Below are 20,962 nucleotides of genomic sequence, written 5' to 3'. Positions count from 1 at the left end.
CCAGTCAGCTCGCAGAGTCAATTTGACAGAATAACAGTGAATGACAACAGCTGGTCTACTGTAAGAGAAGAGGCTCTCGTAGCCATGTTAATTTCATGACCGACAGGTATTAACCGGCACCATGGACAGCGGTGATCAACTGCGAGGGGGAACCCTTTGAATAGCGGTATACTGAGAATTTGCTAGGTCGTGAACAGCTTGTTCTATGATAGGACCAGCGGAGGTACGAGGGGCGGGCTGCAGACTTGCATTCTGTAGCTAAGGTCGGGGAGAGTTACGATAGAGTCCTTCCAGGGGAGATGGGTACACAGCTCTGAATTCTTCTGCGTTCTGATCTTCCTATCTGGCGTTATCTATCACAGATTTTTTTCTTTCACCTTTTTTTTCTGCGTACGTATTTACAAAGCGGGACTCACAAACGCATCTCGACCACAACCACTTTTGTCGTCTCACCTGCACTTACGGTGGTCAGGAGAGGTACCGTAAAATGGATCAGGACAAATACTTACCAGAGCTGTTGGCCGAAAAAGATACCTTGGACCCATCGTTTGTTCATGCAATTCGCCTTCTGGCAGAGGGTAAGATACAGCACTTTTGGTTTATAGATAACATCCATTCAACGAGTGGTGCTTGCCTACGTTAGGCACCTTGAGCCTTTAGTGATGGACACTCCGATTCGAATTTAGAATGAGATACTATAACTATTTTCATGGTTTTTCACCTTTTATTTGCGCAATTGAACGAATTATGGTGCACTTCTTTCTAGTAACGAAAACATTAAATTGGTATGATACAGAAATAATTCGCTAACGCATTATCTTTCATGTCTGTGCCATGAATGTGGTTGACGTAAAGCTTCATTACTGTGTTGTGGATCCATGCGGTCTTACGCTTCCGAAGTTCCTCCACAATACAATAGGCTTAATCATGTTATGCAAACAGTTTAAAACTTGCCATTCAGCCTATGCATTTACCACATTGGTTATAAAATGTTGTGTATATATAATATGTGTGTGTGGCAATGCCATTCACTCAATATAATATGGTAACTACACCCTCTTTAGTGGTGATTGCATGAATGGACTCTTTCTTACGATACCATGCCAGTGGTACGAGTCATCCCAGGTTATGATTTGAGTTGAGGTAATAAACTCGAAGTTGATGTAATGTGCAGCAGCGTGCAACCTGCCTGTCCTATCACATTCCGCGTAGCCTTGCTGAGTTACACCATATTTCCTAAACGTCTTCTAATCAAGACACCGACTCACAGTTAAGGTAAATCCACATATCGCTATGCAGGGCTTTTTCTCATCACTGCACCATCTAAAGGGCACTGTAACATTTACCTTTTCCCTCTGCGTCCAGCATCTCCCCGAGACAGCACTTTGTAGCATACTAGATGGGTTACTCCCAGCATTTGGAAACACTAATACAGTATATAGGATTATTTACAACTATTCCTCATGGCTTAACCAGTCTGTCGCTCAACCAAGCAGGGTGTCTTTTGTCTTCTTGCTACAAACAACTACGCTGTAGTTATGCAGGTGCACCATGCAGTGATCACAGGTTCTGCGTTGATCATATCATCACTTAAGTTAAGCTATTTATGAATGGTGGCTAGTCATGGGAGTTTTAGTTAAATAAATCATGGCAACTTTACATTTGCAGTATTTGTGCACAGACAACAGTTTTCATGAAGTAGTCAATTAGGAATGGCAGCCACAAAGGTATTTGGTATGGTATATGGTCAGCTTATATGCCCCTGTAGACTGGGTAGTTTCTCAACCAGATGTAAGTTTTGTGGTAGCTAAACACCTGGATGGACCTCCTTTGCATATAAACAAAACAAAAAAGACAAACATGATGTCTATGAGAAAACTACAGCCTAAGAAATAAATGTGTAGATTTCTAATTGAACAATTCATGGAAATCATTTTGCAAACCAGTCACAAGAGTACTCCATGATTGTATCTTAGCCTTCAGAAAAGGTAATTAGTCATTCTCAGGCGATAACATTTATATCCGTGACATTTGCTATGAACTGGATAGGCAATATACTGTCAGACTAAGCCCTAGAAAGAAGAAATTGACTCAAAACAGTGTTGCCTATGGAACAGAGAAAAGATGGTACCAAGAGGATAACAAGAATAACAGATAATATGTTATTCCTTTTTGCTACATTTTTGACAATTCTCATGATATTATTAGCAAAGGTGTTTCGGTTTGATTCATTAACTCCCCAATGTAATAGGACCAAGATCTTAAATAGCCTACTACAAAGCAGCTTGTCATATATTGGGAGATGTTTAAAAAGCTCTACATTTTGGCAATGGATACTGGAGCCTGGAAACTACAGATTTTACAGATCAATATTGAATCGGACAAAAGCAAAGATTCATATATCATTCCCCTCTTCTTTAGATATCTATAATAGACTATACTGTACATTTCAAATAAACAAATTAACCTGAATTATTGTTGATACGCTATAAGGTGTCTTCCATTCAGATGTATTGTACGTTTGCGTCCGACTCTCTGTATTTAGTCACAACAGCATGCTGAATAGCCATCTCTCTCCTCTACACACTGTGAATGAGTCACATCCTTCACAGCTAACTGGCTTATGTCTTTAGGCTGTCCATCTTCATGGATTGTTTGTTTGAATTCATAGAAGGTTGAGTTGAGAAACAGGTGTCAGCCACTGTGTGTGTGTGTGTGTGTGTGTGTGTGTGTGTGTGTGTGTGTGTGTGTGTGTGTGTGTGTGTGTGTGTGTGTGTGTGTGTGTGTGTGTGTGTGTTGTGTGTGTGTGTGTGTGTGTGTGTGTGTGTGTGTGTATGTGTGTGTGACTGTGTGTGTTTGCGTGTTTGCATAGTCTAAGCTTAAGCATACTGTTGGAAAGAGTTTAGTGGATATCATTTTCAGAATGAAATGACTTGACATACAGATGCAAAGCCGTACAGCAACAACGTAGTAGAACTGTCAGGGTGTGACCAAGCAACAGTAGAACTACCTCCATGAATCTGTACATTTGGATTCTCTATGCAGTAATAATCATTATGGGATGCAGTCTGTGGTGCAATACACTTTTAGTGACAATAGCAGCAAATCATCCCTTTAGGTTCTGTCTACGTTCTGAGTATAGTTCTGAGATACAAAAAAAAAAAAGAATCCACAAAAAAAGTAGAAAAAATGCATACAACCATAAGAAACATGTTACCTCACCATATCAAGGTGTCACAGAATGAGAATATGTCAGTAACAAAATTTTGACAATCATGCACCCATGTCAGATAGAACCTTATAATTTCTAAGGGGATGAAATTGCTAAACATGGTGCGATATCCCCCCCCCCCCCCCCCTGTACGCCCCTCAGGTGTACATACAGTACACAGCCCGGGCTGTGCATCGCCGTAAAGGGGGGACAGCATAGTGGCTCTGCCCAAGCCATCAATTTCATTTGCTGTTGTTTTGCAAGGAGTTAATAGAATGATCAGCACCACATAGCCTTTATGCTGATCCTTTATGAGGAGAAGTACTGTAGGCTGCCAAAACTTTGTTACATTACAGCATACTGTACATCGGGGTTTGAACCATCAGGTAGTTCAGTTACTGTAATGGGCTGTTTGAAAGCATTATGGTTTTCTCCCTGACCTCGTGGAGACTACTTACAATTCACAATTCACACCATAGTCTTACAAAACGCCCTCTTCCCAGCTGTGGCTATATCTGAGGTCATATCTCAGTATAAGTAAGCTTCTGCATCTTAAAGGCTTTCTTCTACAACTCCAATTTATTTCCCCTGGCATTGCCTTCTTTGTTACGGAAGCATTAACCCAGGAAGTTATTTCTCCTCGCTTCTGTCTGTGCATGGGATCAAGTCAGTGTTTACATTTCGCCATGGAAACTCTCTCTCAACCCAATGTGTAGCTGTATTTGCCACCGTCTCTCTGTTCAATTGCATTAGTTTGTCAGTAAAAATGTGCTGTTTAGGTTCCTTGTACGGCACAGTAGAATCCTCTGGGAAAGTGATTTACCAGTTATCAGCTGATTTACCTGACAGTGTGCCTACCTATTTCATCCTCTAGGGGAAGGATTTACCTTATTTAGCATTTACAATTTGTTGCTGCAGGTATATATATAAAGTCCCAACTGTGTAGCTGTGCAGTTTAAGTGGGCTACAGAACTTCCTGTTCATCATTCTGTAGTACTGAGTCTAGGGGCAAGCTGCATCCACAAGTGTCATTACTTTGTATCTCTATCCCTGGTTGCAGGTAGATCAACCTTGAGAAATGGTGAATTCAGGCATCTAGGATCCTCTTGAGTTCTGAGTTGATGTGGCTGTTCCTGCAGGTAGATCAACCTTGGGAAATGGTGAATTCAGGCATCTAGGATCCTCTTGAGTTCTGAGTTGATGTGGCTGTTTCGTGGAGTTTAATTGCACGGAGGAGAATATCCACTGCAGTGGGTTGTCAATTTACAGAGACAGGGGGTAGTGGAGGCACTGCTGAACGAGCCAGTCAGTGAGTGCTCGAAAAAGAAGAAGTGTGAATAAAAATATGCGCCTCCAGTGGCAATGAAACCCCCCCAGGGGCAGCTGAAATAGAATAAGGCCCAGAAAATGACAAAAAATTCACAGGAGCCGGATGACTGCTGGTGAAACTGTAAAACTCTAACATTATTGCTCAGGATCCTTGTCAGTAATGTCACAGAACTCTGGCAGATGTCATGAAGTGTGTGTGGGGGGGTGACACATTCTCTCCAGTTTCTGCCGGATTTTCACCTGTTAGCACAACTCTTCACTCTTCTGTGGGAAACTTGGCCTTCATAAGTATTTTACACAGAAGTGCCTCAAGAGGCAATACTCCAGTGCTATCCTATTAATGATTACAGTCCAGACCCCCTTAAGTACAATTATATGCCTTTACTGTCTTCTACTATATAAATATAGAAAGCAACAGCCTTGGGCAATATGGTTGCCACATATTTCTGTCCCTCTGTTGCCTCATCTTCAGTTTAGAAACTGATTTAGATCAATAATATCCTGCTTTAGGAAATGTGATCACCATTTTTAAGAGTTCCCTCAGTAGTCATTGGATCAAATTCATAGAGACAGTACAAGTAAAAATGACAGTACAGTATTCGTGTTGACTCAGTATAGCAGAACAAATTTCCACCACCATTTATTGTCTACGGATGAATAGCCAAGGCTTTTCCTGAACAGCAATGACTTCTCTAATGTCATGAAACACTGCGGTGATCAAGTTCATGCATTCTGTACCTCATGATTAACCTCCTTATGTTGGCTTCTCAACAAGTACACATTTGCCAACTGTTTGCCAACTGTTTGTTGATCTAGAGGTGCTTGCATGGTCTGATTGGTGATGCTTGCATTTTTCTTATCTAACATTCAAGTTAGATTATGTGTCATTTGAAAGAAATGCGTCCTTTTCAGTGCTCAAGAGATTTTGAGACGTTGAGGCAGTCGGCTCTCGTCTCTGCCTTCACTAAAGGACATGGACACAGTCGTGTAGTGTGGTAATAGCGGTGGCTCTCCAAATGAAATAATGCCCTCTCTATATGACCTGGTAATAGGTTTTTGGAAAACAAACTGTGATTACTTTCTGAGTGCTACTAGAAGTTTTATTAGGGCTGCAATATATGCCAGCCTTCAAACAGTACAGCTCCTGTCCTCTTTGACCGGTCTAGTTGCACCTGTATTTGATGTAGTCTGACAGTGGCAGAATCCATAAAAAAAGGCTGTTGTGTGGATGTTATGAGTAAGGACCTGGCCTGCAACTGGAGCACTCTGGTTGCGGAGTGTGAAAATATTTAGATATAAGACTGGTCCAATTTTTTTGAGTGTATGCCACTTTCTCGTCTGGTGTAGCCAGTTACATTGATTATAGTGGAAGCTGATTGTTGCAGCAGACACAGCACGAATGAAACGTAATTACGTTCAATTACGGTGTGGCCTCCCTGTAAGTCTTATAGCCTACATATCCCACAGCTGTAGTGAAGCGGAATACAAGTTCCATAGCAGAGACCATTAATAGGATGGAACAAAATGGAGCTTTTACAGTGGCTGGGATTATTCAGAGGGCGTAGAGAAGTCCATGGCACCAAAATTAATGATCAGAAAGTAACACAAAAACATGTCTAACTAAAAGCAGAAAAATACTGAGTATAGAGAGATGTGAATCTATACACAGTGTAATCTACCAGCGCAGGATAAACGAGTATTGTACATTATACCAAGCAGGCAAAGCTCTAGAAAAAAGTTCCTCTATCCTAACCCTGGATCTCTCACAAACTTGAAGGCATCTCAGCAAACAAAGGAAGGTTCTCCGTGCTTCTGCAGTTTAGCGTTGATCTGGTGCAACCAGGCCAGGACAGATAAAGTATGAGAGGAGGAGGGACGCCGAGGCAACTCAGATATCTTCTAAGTCTTTATTTAGAAGATGCAAAACATTGACTAACGTTTCGATGTTAGAAACATCTTCATCAGAAGGTATGACAATAAAGGCATCCCACTCTGAGTAGGTGAACCTGCATCACCTAGAGCTATTATTCACCTCCTTAATCTGTCTCAGCCTCTCATAGCAGGATCCCATCAATGTACCCATCATTCTATGCGACCTGACCTTTTGCTTTAAACAGTGCTTCACCACCAAGTCACTCCGACATCATACAATAGAGTAGAAGCAGATCAGGCAAGACCATACAAACATCAGCGCTGTGTTCATCTCACAGATATGGTCCAGTGTTACATTTGCATTGCATGTAGCCATTAATAACATATCCACAGTGATGAAATGGAATTGAAATGGAGAATTTGGCTTCCCTTGTGCATGAACAAGGCAAAAGAGAAACACTCATGCCAATAGATCCCTTCTCATTCCCCGCACTTGAATGACTGAGCACTTGGCGAGTGTATCTGTGTGCTTTGCTTAAGTATCCATGTGTGCCTTGTGTCTCAAATAGGTCCAGAGTGCAGGCGGCACTTCGGGCATTTTTTCTCTCTCTGCACTCACCTCCAAACCGCCGGGGTGCGGCCTTTGGCTAAGTACGCTGACCCACAAAGCACTGCATTAAGTATGCCACCCAGGTGTGAGAGGACCTCCGTGCCCTCACCCAAAGAGTGGATAATGGCACAGACCCTCAATATGCTCTTTCCTTTTGAAGTGCTGCCATGCAAGTGTCTTCGTTCCTTTCTCCCTTCTCCCAGCCATGTTAACAAAACCTTGCGTCTATTTGTGACCAAGGGTGACGTGTCTAAGTGTCACGTGTAACATCTACATTGTAGTTTTTTTTTTTTTTTTAAGAAAACGTCTGATGGTTCACAATGTTAGCAATCTTCATAAAATGGTCCTAATCCCTTATGGTTTAGCATTTCACAAGGCTGAAGAAACTCAAAACCTTGAGTTTCAAAAGCTATATGGGAAAGTACTACAAACAAAACTTTCCGGAAATGTCAATGACATATCTTAAGAACATAGCCCAGGCATCGCTCTGTATAGTATACAGTCATAATCAGTGCAGAAATGTTGACTATTAATGCATCAATGTAGCAACGACAAAAGAAACGCTAAGTTGACTGCCTTACATCAGTTTTGTGGCTAAGACATGACTAGCGCATGTGCTCCAGAAGTGTAGGAGTGCATTGGGGAGCTAGCTCATCCCCTCGCTCGCTCTCTCCATGCAGAACATTCTCCATTTTGGCTTCTGCTCTTCCATCTGGTTTGTCTCACCTCCAACACACCTGAAAAAAGTCGACTGAAAGCCAGGGAACACTGCCAGCCTACAAAAATAGATAACATGATGCTATGCCAGAATCCTATCAAGCCGTTTGCCCCCTCCCCCAACTGAATAATTAGAAGCTGCCTATTGTCTGTGTATCAATGGACAGTTTTTTCCCCCTGCACGCTTTCCCTTTTATAAAACAACAGAGAATTGAAGATACTCAGATGACCTTTGCTGTGGAGGAAGCGTTCTCTCAGCTGCGCAGTGTGTGTTGGGGCTGGAAGCAGCACTGAGAACACCCTGTCTTCAATCTTTAAAACTCCCCTTTCCTCTCTGGCTCTTTGTTGTACACTTTTATTGGCCGCCTTCCTTACACTCGCATATACAGTACTCTTCCCCCCTCTCTAACACACACACACACTCACACAGACACACACGCACAGACACGCACACACACACACACACACACACACACACACACACACACACATACACACACACACACACACACACACACACACACACACACACACACACACACACACACACTTACACAAACCCACCTCAACATTACAGGTAGGCACCATGTGATTACATCATTTGCCCGTGCCCAGAGGGAGTGAATAAATGTGTGTGTGTGTGTGTGTGTGTGTGTGTGTGTGTGTGTGTGTGTGTGTGTGTGTGTGTGTGTGCGTGTGTGCTTGTTGTTAAATCAAGTCTACCTGAGGTGTATTTAATGGCCTCTCACGCTGCAGAGACAATATGCCAAGACGGATCACATCCTTAACTTGACTTTGACTCAATCTCCACCCAATTTGTTACAGTTTATTACCATGATGGAATGTGGTCATCATTTCTGCCTATGTCTACATACAGGCTGAGTCTACATAGTCTCGCTATGCCATATATTTCTCAAATCATACGCAGTAAGCAAATATACAGCTAGATCAGTCCAAAGCCTTGAACGCTGGCTTTTCCCCAATATATTTCCTGATTTTTTTCAACCATGATAAGTACAAACGTGTGTGCTGCAAGCACGATATGTAAGTGGTATGGGAATGTTATTTTGTAAGCCAATTCCCTGTATGTTGCGTATGTTGGAGATAGCCGTACTTCCTCTAGCACTTCCCCTAACACCTAACACCTGCCATATAATAAGCAGAGACATACAGTATGTACGGTATGTAAGCACCGTATGTAAGTGGTATGGGAATGCTATTTTGTAAGCCAATTCCCTGTATGTTGTGTATGTTGGAGATAGCCGCACTTCCCCTAACACCTCAACTCTGCCATATAATAAGCAGAGACATACTGTATGTACGTCAGCACGGTGTGTACGTGGTATGAGACTGTTATTTTGTGAGGCCTTTCTCTGTATGGTGTGTGTGTGTGTGTTGGAGATAGTCATACCTCCTTAACACCTGGAGCCTCCCATCCTCTGGCGGCTGTGTTTATTGCCATGGGTGCCCTCTGATGTGGTAATGCTGAGTCATGAGAGAGCCTGGCTACCTTCATTCCAATAAAATGACTCGGTGTCTCTCACTGGCTCCCCGAATTGCACTTTATCAGCCTTCAATGTGGGACCTTGCCTTGGCAGCGCAATACCCATAGTTCATCTCTGGGGCCCTTCCATTTCATTCCACTGCAAACAGCAGGGCTTCCCATTCACTGTCCTTCCACCTTCACAGACTCACCCCCTACCACTCACACATGCACGCACGCACACACACACACATACACGCACAAATGTACACACACAACATACGCACACACACACACACACACACACACACACACACGTAACCCCAGGCCCCCTTCGTTCGAACCCAGTGTTCATTTCATTCTGTTGTCTCACAGGCAGTGTTTAAGTTCAAATGAGACTCTGTACCAAATAAGTCTGTCAGCATACACACAAACACACACACACATGCACACACACGCACACACACACGCACACACACAAACGCACACATACGCACACACACACTCACACACACACACACACACACACACACAAACGCACGCACACACACACACACAGAGGTGTCTGCAGCGAGGCACAGCAGGGCAGGAGCTCAGATGCCGTGTGCCCCTGCCGTATTAGTGCCCGCGCTTGGCAGAGGCGCATTTTGCTCATTTCCCCCACGCTGGGCCCTGCTAGCCAAAGGCAAAGGTTCAATTAAGGGACCTCACTGCGATTAACGGCACTTTCACTCCTTTGCGGAAGACAGTGAGAGAAAGAGAAAGATAGAGAGAGAAAACGAGAGAAAGAGAGAGAGGCGATGGTGTGTATGTTTGAAAGCAGCTTGTATCCTCTCTAACCAGCATGTATCCTCTGCCTGTTTCACAAAGCTACTGCAAATGTGTTGTGTTCTCATTCTAGACCTGCATGTCTGTGTTCTCATTCTAGACCTGCATGTCTGTGTTCTCATTCTAGACCTGCATGTCTGTTGTGTTCTCATTCTAGACCTGCATGTCTGTGTTCTCATTCTAGACCTGCATGTCTGTTGTGTTCTCATTCTAGACCTGCATGTCTGTGTTTTCTGTGTTGTGTGCAGTCTGTAGATGTGGCATTCTGTGAAAGAGCAGCTCACCACCACTGTGAAGGAGATACAGGAGCATATGCATCAAACAATGCAGTAAAACAAATGAAAACCTGACGATGTACCCTATTAATATGAGCAAAACAAGCCATCTGCTTTACTGCATGCTGTACTTGCTATGTGTGGCCAAGCTCTGGAAACAGCCAACGTGTTTGCCCTGAGTTTTCCCAGTTAATTAGTGTCAGTCTTTTTTTTTCCCCGATTTATTTTCGGGAACCCCCTGATAACTCTGGGTACCCGCTGCGCTGACATCTGTCGACCAGCACACTTGAAGAATCCGTGCCACCCTCTCCTGGTTTTCATGTCAGAGTGGCTGCTGAGAGAGAGAGAGAGTGAAAGAGAGAGAGAGAGAGAGAGAGAGAGAGAGAGAGAGAGAGAGAGAGAGAGGGAGAGAGAGAGAAACAGCAGGAGTCAAGTGGGGGCGTGGTGCTCGTGATCAGTCAGATAGTCAGAGACGTCCTTGACAAAACTCTAAGGTGATTTGAGGAAAAATGATAGCAGTTACCTTACACAGCTTCTGAACATGTCCATCTACATCTGTATATGACTAACTCAACAAATTCACCGGCTCTCTGTGCATACTCTCAAACAAACACGAGGCTCACAGCCATGAAGGGGAACAGGCGTACAAAAGCTGCTGAAGTGCTGAAACAGGAAATGGTGATGCGCACAAATATTTGAGGTCGTCTCGTACAACAGAAGCAACTTAATGTGCGTCATATAAATCATCGGTCCCATCTGGTAACCTTGAGATTCCCCGGAGAAGGTCATCTCATCTTCTAAGCACCAAGCAGGTTGGATTCTCTGATAAGATCTGAGGTTGTAAATTTTGGCGAAGCAGCATGACTGTTTCTCGCTGTAGGTGATATATTGAGGCTCGTATAACACTAAGCCCTGAGAATCGATTACATTGATTCAGTAATGTGCCCCAAAAATGATACGCTGTAATAAAAAGAATACCTTGAATAGGTGGCTGGGATCCAGAGAAGATAGAGCAGTTTAATATCCAGGGCCAGGGATGGGGGCTTGCAAACACCACGCAAGATATCAGCAATACATATTTATGACTGTGGAACACAAAGTTCCAAGTCAAGCACTCCAACAATATTAATGACTTCTTATTGTTTTGTTTTTTGCTGCTGAGAGCATCCACCATCTTCCGTGCCGTAGCTGTAAGACGCGTCGCTGGCTTTACCTGTGTTTAGGTGTCCATATGGCAAGGCAGGCAGCGCTGGGGCCTTTGATGTTTTCGAGGGAGTGTGTGTGTGTGTCTGTGTGTTTTCTCCTCGTCCAGACATTAGCTGTGTACTGGAGGCTCAGAAAGTAAATCTCCTCCCCAGTCTTTTGCCTTCACCACCTGGCTGTGCTAATTGCAGTGATTGTTAAAGCAGGAGGAGGCACCGCGCAGCGCCGCTAAAGTCGTAGTCGCTTCGCTCGGCGCTAGGGCGGAGTCGGGAGACGGACGAGCTCGCCGCGATCACTGGCATCCTGCCGAAGGGGTGTGAAGGAACGGTCAGAGCTCGGAGAACGGTCAGAGCTCCAAACACACTCTACAGATGTCTGTCATCCGTTGGTCTAGCCTCGCTAGGAGAAGCACTATTGCATGGCACACAACCGTTGCGTGAACATGTCAGAAGGACAGTCCAAATTGCTTGTCTCAGCGTTTTTGAACTCGTATTTGATGCTGCACACTGGTCCCTCTCAGGAGGTAGACGAGCTTCTTGCGCTGTTTGTTTGGATTTAGTCTCTCTGGTGGGCCTTCGGTCGCCACACCTTGAAGCACGGCTGCTCAATAGTAAAAAAGCATGATGTGCTCTCGGGCTGCATTTGTGTTGCAACTCGCCGCCAGCTGGCCACATTTGTTTACTGGGCAAAGAAGGCGTCAGTGGCCCCGACTCATCAGGGCTGCCCGCCAGTCAATTGTAACAGCAGCCCAAACCGCTGCTGAAACAGAGCGGATAAATAGTTTCCTTGGAAATGTTCTCTTTTGTGGCTGGATGTGGGAGTGGGAGTGTGCGCTGGCAAACACTGCTTTAACGGGACCATCTGGCACCTCTCGCTCTATTTCTCGCCCGCTCGCTCTGTCCTCTCTATCTCTCTTTGTCCTCTCTCTTCTCTTTCTCTCTCTGTCTCTCTCTATCTCTTGGTCCTCTCTCTCTGCCCCCCCCTCTCTCTCTCTCGGTCCTTTCTCTTGGTCCTTTCTCTTCCCTATCCCTCTCTCCCTCTCTCTCTTTCTGTCTCAGTTCTCTCTCTCTCTCTCTTGGTCCTTTCTGTTCTCTGACCCACTCTCTCTCTCTCTCTCTCTCTCTCTCTCTCTCTCTCTCTCTCTCTCTCTCTCTCCGGTCCTCTATCAGCTGTGTCCACGGCCAGTTGTGTGCCGGAAACAATCAGCCCAATAAATCACAGTGCTGAGCCCCGCGTGTGTGGAGTGTCTCTCACTTTAGCTTGAGTTTGTCCCCTTCTGTGAGATGCAGTTGAAGAGAATTAAGCAGAGGCAGACAGGGAGAGTGCAGAGAGGAGAGAGAGAGTTAGAGAGAGAGAGAAAGAGAGAAGTGACAGTTGTGTGGCACTTCAAAGCGTTGGCACCCCAAGTGAGAGTGCGTACGTACGTGTCAGTGAGGACAGTGATGATGCTAAGAACACAGTCTCAGACTGAATCTATGAATATTATCTTATAAATTCTAACGATAAACACACTGAAATTCTATGCTTTACTATGTACATAGCATTAGCAGTGCAATGAAAGGGCTTTGAAACAACTGAACAGAAGGGCAAACAGAATGAATAAATGTTTTTTTGTGTTGTTGGGTTTTGCGGGATATTGGAATAAACATCAGACCTATTATTATTTCAGTGTGGTCTTTCATGTATTTTTAGGCCAGTGTCTCAGTTACTATGAGTCGCGTATGCGGACGGATGCCGAGAAACACATTGTCGTGCTTGACTAAGCTAAATTGTGGCCACTAAGTGAAACCCAAACACACTGCTCACTCACACGGAGCCGAGGCTGTAAAGAGGCCTTGCTTGGGTGCACTCCTCGCTCCTCGCTCCTACTCAGCTTGCAGCTGGAAGATGGCCCACACAGCTTGTTTATGTCTTCCTAAGCTAAAAAACAACAACAACAACAACAAAACTTGTTATGAAAATGGGTGCTCCGGTGCGCCACACACGCTTTTTAACTTGGCACGGCAATCCGTTTTTTCTCTTCTATCGGTAGAACAGGTGAGATGTTAATAAGTCAGTGATGGGAACCATTAATATTCATCAATGCAACTGTTACTCTGGCAGATTTCATTCACATACATACTTTAAATCATTAATCTTGGTAGCTGTGCACGTAACAGATACTGCATTTTCACACTTTTTTGGCACTAATTTGAATCCGCAATGCGCACCACATACGGTTACTGTGCTGCGAAAACCATGAGATGAGCAATGAGAACAAGCAGTTATAATAAGTGGTGTTGCTTAACATCCAGAGAAACTCCAAAAGGTCCAGAGGTTGACTTTAAATGAGAGTTTGTCGTCTATGGTTTTCAGAACTTTCATGGAAAAGTTGTCACTTTAAAGGAATTCATGAAGTGAAGGCTTCATCATCTGTGGGCTTAATGCACTAATGCATTGCATTCTTACACAAATGACATCATTTGAGTTCAGACAGCCATTTCGTATGTGGTCAGTGTCTACTCTGACATTACTATGCAAATACTTTAACATGTCGGCCCTCGGATTTTCTACCAAAAACACTTTTCCAAAGCAGTTTGTTTCTGTCTGATTTGGGGACAAAGCTATAATTATAGTTGTTCTAGCCCCTTCGAGACCAAACTGTCCCTCCCAGACAGTGTTAAGCTACGAGACGAGAGGCGACATTATTCCAGTTGGAGTCCCGGTCGGAGTGCAAGGAGAGGACGTCGCCGAGTCGAGTCGAGTCACTCCTCTGATAACTGAGGCGTGCACGGCACACTCTCTGCACACGGGGCGCTCTCGCGCTCTCGCGCCCGCCGCGCCCGCCGCGCTGCCAAGACGTTGGAGCTGCATGGAGCTGCATGGAGATGGAGATGGCCCCCCCAGGCTGAACCCCCCCCCCCCCCCCCCCACACACACACACACATACACTCCCGTCCCGCTCCCCCCTGAAGGCCGGATCCTGTCGCGTGCATGTAAAAATAGACCAGGCTGATTTGCCACAGATAGAGGTGCCGTTTAGAACAATCGACTTCAGTGGGAAGATAATCTAGCAGCTTCTCCTTCTCCCTCTCTCTCTTTCTCTCGCTCTCTCTCTCTCTCTCTCTCTCTCTCGCTCTCTTGTTCCGCTGTCATTCTCCTCTGTCTCCTCCCTTCCTCACTTTGAACGGTGTAGCATGCAGGGTGTTCCCCTATTGCTTAACTGTGAGAGCTGAGAGGTGCTGGACCAGGGAGCTGTGAGGCAGCGCAGCCTGAACCGGCTTCTGATTGAGGGCGCGTATGGTGTTGATGTGGGATTGGGTTAAGGCTGCCGCTGTTGTACCCTTGAACAAGGCACTTAACCCCAGATTGCCCCGGGGATAATGGTCTTGTAATGTAATTGACATATGTAAGTCGCTCTAGATCTGCTAAATTAATAAATGTACATGAATGTTAATGTTAAGGTTAAAGTGGGGAATGCTTCATTTTTTTTGTTTCTTGTTGAGGGGGGTCAAACATCTACCTCATAACATCCAGCTGACAGCTCTTTTTCTTGACTTCTAGACTTGAATTGAATTCCCTTGTGTTGTAAAATGTATCAGGCAATACTGTAAGTACTGTAATGGCCTTGCATGCACTCTGTCTTCAGTTTAAGTCTCCTCTGCCAACTCATGTTTGGCACAAATGACTCATAAAGGTTATAGTATCAACACTATCCTGAATAGTCAGCATAGTTCATCAGTGTTTGAGCATAATGTCAGTTAGTTTGGGTGTGAGTGTTAGCCTGGCTAGCGCCCACCACTTCTCAAATGAGATGCTGTCTGGCAACCAGACGTTCATTTTCTCGTATTTGAAAAAATGCCTAGATCCGTTCATTGGGTGCCACTGATGTCTATCAAATGCATCTGTGCATACTAGCTCATCATGGTCTTGCTTTCCCCCCTGTTCTGTGATTGGTGCCCTATCTCAGTCAAAAATTAGGGCGGTAGTTTCCAGACTGCCTTAGCAGCGTGAATGAAATCACCCTGCAAGGCAGGATGGGAACACCCAGGCTATGTGAGTGCTTCCACTCTGTTGTGAAATGCTGACATAACAAGGTTCAATTCTGTTGTAACACGCACTGCTTTTCTCCTTACAGAAATCGAGAAGTTTGAAGGGGATGAACTACGGAAAGATGGAGAAGTTAAAAAGTACCTGGATGTCATCAGCAACAAAAACATTAAACTTTCTGAAAGAGTGCTCATCCCAGTTCAGCAATACCCAAAGGTGAGATATTGCAACGAGTCCTCACACTTGAATAAGCATAATAGACCTTTACACCCACAATGGCCATGTTATTATACAGTATAGATGTGTATTCTCTCTGACACTATTCAACAACACTGGCTCTTACAATGGATCTCTGGTTTTGATGGACTATCACAAAACTGACTTCATCACTGTAACAGCATCATACCCACGGGCCAAGACAAACCATCAAAAAAAAAAAGCAGATAAGATATTCCCCTTCACTTCCCATACCGTGTTTGTGGTCATTTTGCTGATATGCAAACAGATTGTTTTGACAGGGTTATTTTGCCCCGAGTGATATCAAAAGCAGTTTTGGGGGCCTGACAGCAGCGATGATAGAGTCCGTCTCCTGATTGAAACAGATGGACCACGTTCAAATTTGCCATTCTCTACGGTTTTAGAAAAGGCAACAGTGCTCTTTGAGACGTTTAGAAAGAGCCAGCCTTTTTTTTTTCCTCTTCGCTTTCCACAGCTCCAATGTTGTGTGACATTTCATTATTGGCTTTTTTTGGACAAATATTCCCAGTTGTGTACAAGAACATTTCTTCCTCACCATCCAAGGCATGCGACACCGTCGTAAACATACATCAAAATAAGAGAATAAGAGAAACAGCACGATATTGTTATTAGATCCCCTTATCCCACATAGTTTTGTATTCCATTTATGTAGTCCATTACAGCCAGTGTTCCCCATGTGCCTGGCGAATTTGCCTGTTCCTGTTCACGGTTGTCTTGAGAGGGGCAGTTCAATTCATCTCCTGCACCTGCTATCAGCAAAATATTCATGGCAATGGAGAACATATTGGCTTTAAAACGAATGCAGGAAACTCTCCTGCGCTGGAAGGTGCCAACAGATGGGGGTTTGTCATCAGAATATGCATATCCTGACCAGAGCCGACTCGGAACTCCGCTGGGTCGGCTTACAGTGGGATCGTGATCTCGGGACGGGATAATTGGCGCTGCGAGACCGGGACAGGTGGCCAGGAGAAGCTGGCGAGGTCAGGCGAGGAGACGGAGAGGGGACCGGCGCCGGCCGCCGCGGATCCTCCGTGCGTAGCGACTAGCGAGGCTGCCGCTATACGCAGCGCTCGAGGTCGTTTCGTTTTGGTGGCGCACGCACGACACATCCAGATGCTGACAGCTGTGGCCCTCTCGACTACGCTTCCTCCTTCCTCGTCCTTCTCCTCCGTGCGCTCCTTTTGTTTGTCTTAATTTTCTGGCTGCTTTGAAAGATAAAAGACTCGTTCTGGATGTGAGACGGGAAGCGCTATACAGACAGCATGCAAACATTGTCAGTGTTTTCAGGCACTATAAAACATTTACACAGAGCACAATTACACATGCAGCTCACAACAGTAGATCAAGCAGAAGCTCACTGTGTTGTGGTTAACTGAACGATCTCCTTCAAGTGAGATACATCACACCTAGATATTTTACTGATCTAGAGTTGCATGCCTTCATAATGCCTAAAATGCCCATTGTGCAGTTTAGGTGTAAGAATAGCTGTTAGCAAAAACACATTCACTCATAAAGCAGCTGCTGTACTGTTGTAGAGGAGCGCTGAAGAGGCTCAGTAGGGTTCTTAGAGTGGCGCCCCTGTGACTGTTTAATGCTGTAAATGTACTGTACAGAAACCGTATAATTTCAGTGTTGCATTGCGCAGGAAGTCAAATACCTTTGTCTTCTTCGGTTTCTTCCAGTAACATCGGGGGAAGTTGTTGAACTCGTTGTTGAACTCATGATTCTCTCCTATTATCTCCTGGATAAGAATACATGAAGTTTATTTCCAAGAATGCTTTTGTAACAACATGGAATTGACCCTTACAGAGATACGTAGATCTGTGCCGGTCTAGCGCTAAACATGTTTGCATGATTTTGATAATGGACTAGTGTGGACTTTACCGGAAGTGACCAAAGAGGACAGGAGTATACAGTATGACTGCCTCAAATAGATACAGTTTACATTCACTGAGTTAAAAGAGATAAGAGTAGGCTATCCGTATCTCTGTAAGAATCCTGTCCGTTTGCACCTCATCCTGTCCATACTGTATGCAGCCTCCAGTGGCACAAAAAGCGATGTTATTATCTGCCCCTTTGACATCAGCATTTGCCCTGATAGCATTGTAGCCACCAGCTATCCTTGCCACTGGCATTACAGCAATGCTACACTGCCCCCCTCCATTCTCCCAACAACAGTACTCAAAGCTCTAACAACAGGGCCCAGGTTTATAAATGCCAGAATTCTCATTTAATTCCCTGTGTAAACGTTGACCTCTTCCCAATGTAAATACATGGTAATGGGCCCCCCCCCCCCCCACACACACACACCAATCACAACAGTGGCACCAGGACTTTGTCATAAGGTCTGCCCATGCTATCATGCAGGGCACATGACATGTCTTCCTGGAGAACGGTAAATAATTCTGCATTACTCTTGTATAGGGAGCTGTAGGCTGTAGCAGCGATCTCAGCGAATGTTCAAAAGATGCCTTTGGTGCTTGCTGCGCTCCTCCGACACTGGGTTTGCATATCTTTACTGTATCAGCTTCTGTGTTTGTTTGCAACAAATACATTCCTGCAGCCTGTTTACAAAGACACCAAGAGGCAAAGCATAGAATTCATAAGAAAATAGAGAACGAGAGAGAGACCGAGAGAGGAGAGAGAGAGAGAGAGAGAGAATAGAATATCCCTTTTCACGTGGGACCACTGTCTGCCTTATCCTACTAACAGCAATACAGTACACCACGGTTTGCATTTAATTATTTTGCTGGGGCAACTGTGTGAGTAAATCTTGTCACATGGAAAGCCAAGCCAAAGCAAATCTCTCAGCAAGATTCTGTCTGCTGTGACTTGGGAAGATCCTCAGTTAAACAAAGATTCTTTGATGTTCTCATTAAAGCAGGCTGGTATTAATATATGCAATTAAGCTTCAAATAGTGCAGACTGCTCCCTATCTTCATCCCTGAACTGCTATAGCTGCAAAACCTGCAGTAGCTGTGGTCTGCTGACCAAAACATGTATTGTCCTTGTAATGTACTTAAAAATGTATTTAAGTAGTGTCTAAATGCGGTAGAAAGTGCAAAGCCACTTGTTTCAGTGATTGATGTATTGTTTTGGCATTATAAAGTCTTACACAACGTGCTCTGTTTCCTGGTGACATTATGCCCATTAAAAGCGAGGACTAGAATATTTTCCCTCATTATTCCTGTCTACATCTTGCCTTGCCATTTCAGAGAGAGAGAGAAAAAAAAGAATTTCAAATATTTATAATAGCTGGACACTTATCGGCTTTGTGGAGTATCAATCGTACTTTCAGGCTGAAGTAATCACACCGCCAACTTCATGTTGATTTACAGTATTATTGAGTTCTGGGGAGAGGGGATCAATGGTCCTACTTGGTTGTTTGTTTGGACGGCTTGCGATCTGAAGTGAGATTGTGTATGGAAGGTCCGTATGAAGACGATAGTTTATTGACTCAGGTGCTCAGAGCATCTTGTGGAAAAAAATAGAAGTCCAGTGGTTTAACTTGTGGGGGGGAGCTCCTATTGTTGCCAGTCAGAATCCTCCCGTTCTCTAGCCTACAGATGGATTTGTTGGTGAAGCAGCTTAACTGCACATAGCAGATAGACTGCTGGATTCATTCCAGGGTGTTAGTGTGTACTTTGAGTTTGGATGCCTGGTATGTCTTTGATTGGCCGATTTCATAAGGCTCCGGCTAATTCCTTGAGCCCTGTAAGGACATCCGGTCGATGAATTTGCGCCGGAGCGACTGCTCTAGATTCATAACAGCACAGAGAGCAGGACAGGACTGTGCCCAGTTGCAGTCTCTTAAACGGCACCGCATTTAAAAACAAACATCTTTTTAATTGGTGCGCTGTTGTGTGCCTAATAGGTCTATGTTATTAAGAATTACCACAGGGATTATTTTTTTGTCTAGCCACGAGACCAGAGCCAATGTAGCTGTCAGGTGCCTATTGATTTTGCTCTTGGCCCATTATAAATAGGGCAAAGTCGCGGTAGGAGAGCTATTCATTTCTGTCGACCTGCAACTGGAAGCCTGTTCTTTTGTAGTCGTGTTTTGAGAATTTTGTTGCTAATTTCCTCACTCCAGTTTTGAACTACTGACTGAGCATCATAATGTCAAAATCCCACACAAATAACCATAGTCATTTAACCAAATTGAAATGGAAGACAATCCACCCACTCAGTGAATTTGATCAAGTGTTGCCACTCAGGATTCCCTATTTCAATGTTCCAAATTTGCACTAAAACGTGTAGAAACTCAGTGACATGGATAGACACTCTGTGGAAAGAACAAATATCACTCTTAGGATTCATAATGACCGATAAACAATGCATTAGGCTTTGAACACCCAGAACACAGAACACCCTCATTTATCAATTAAGCATAGAAACTAAAGATGTGAGAGCAGAAATCATCTTATGATGGGGCTCACATATGAGTCATGACGCCTTCAATCTCTTGGTAAGAATGAACAAATGCGGCGACTGTAAACAATTGCAAATTAAAGATAACACCTCATTATTCTTTGAATTCTCCCAACAAATGATATAGAATATTATATAGAAAATAGAAATACTGTATTCCCCTCTAGAATGTACTCTACTACATACAGTATGTGCAAAAGATGCCCAAGAAGAAACCTCTCTGACATCGCAAGGCCAGTTGAACCAGTTTTGACAGCCAGGAAAGTACCATTAAATATGGCGCTTTAAGTGTGACATACATTATTTCGACTACAGAATGTATCATGTGCTACAAATGCATTTCATAGCCATATTGCATTATAATGCCTTTTGCCCGTGAGAAATACAACTGCTTTGGTATTATGCATGCAACACTGGAGACTGGGTAGACAGAGTATCCTTTTGTGCACAAGGAAACAAAACAGATGATTCAAGCCATCCACTCAATTAAACGGTTTCATTTTTCAGAGTAAACTCATCTTTTAAACCATGCAAATATGTCCAAATGATAGTGTAGATATCCTAAGCAATCATCAATTGTGTCAACACAAGAGGCTACCTCATGAAAAGTAATCACTAAATGTGCAAAAAAAAATGGTTCAATAGATTGTGCCAAAATAGGTTCCATGACTATAACTTTATTCTTCGCCATACTTACGATTTGCACCATAACTCCA

At 44.1% G+C, this 20,962-nt stretch overlaps 1 protein-coding gene across 1 annotated transcript in view; it reads left to right on the top strand.

Annotated features, from left to right (window-relative positions):
- Window positions 1–307: 307 nt before the first annotated feature.
- The window catches only part of khdrbs2 (KH domain containing, RNA binding, signal transduction associated 2), a 66,033-nt gene continuing 45,378 nt past the window's right edge, over window positions 308–20,962 (top strand). Inside the window, exons 1-2 of the mRNA XM_062519796.1 lie at window positions 308–578; window positions 15,646–15,773. Coding sequence (XP_062375780.1) covers window positions 488–578; window positions 15,646–15,773 — 219 coding nt within the window. The 5' untranslated portion in view covers window positions 308–487. The remainder of the gene's footprint in view (window positions 579–15,645; window positions 15,774–20,962) is intronic.

Source organism: Sardina pilchardus, chromosome 18 (genome assembly GCF_963854185.1).
Source record: "Sardina pilchardus chromosome 18, fSarPil1.1, whole genome shotgun sequence".
Taxonomy (NCBI): Eukaryota; Metazoa; Chordata; class Actinopteri; order Clupeiformes; family Clupeidae; genus Sardina; species Sardina pilchardus.
Note: the sequence above shows the minus strand (reverse complement) of the source record. Positions and strands in the feature narration are given on the sequence as shown.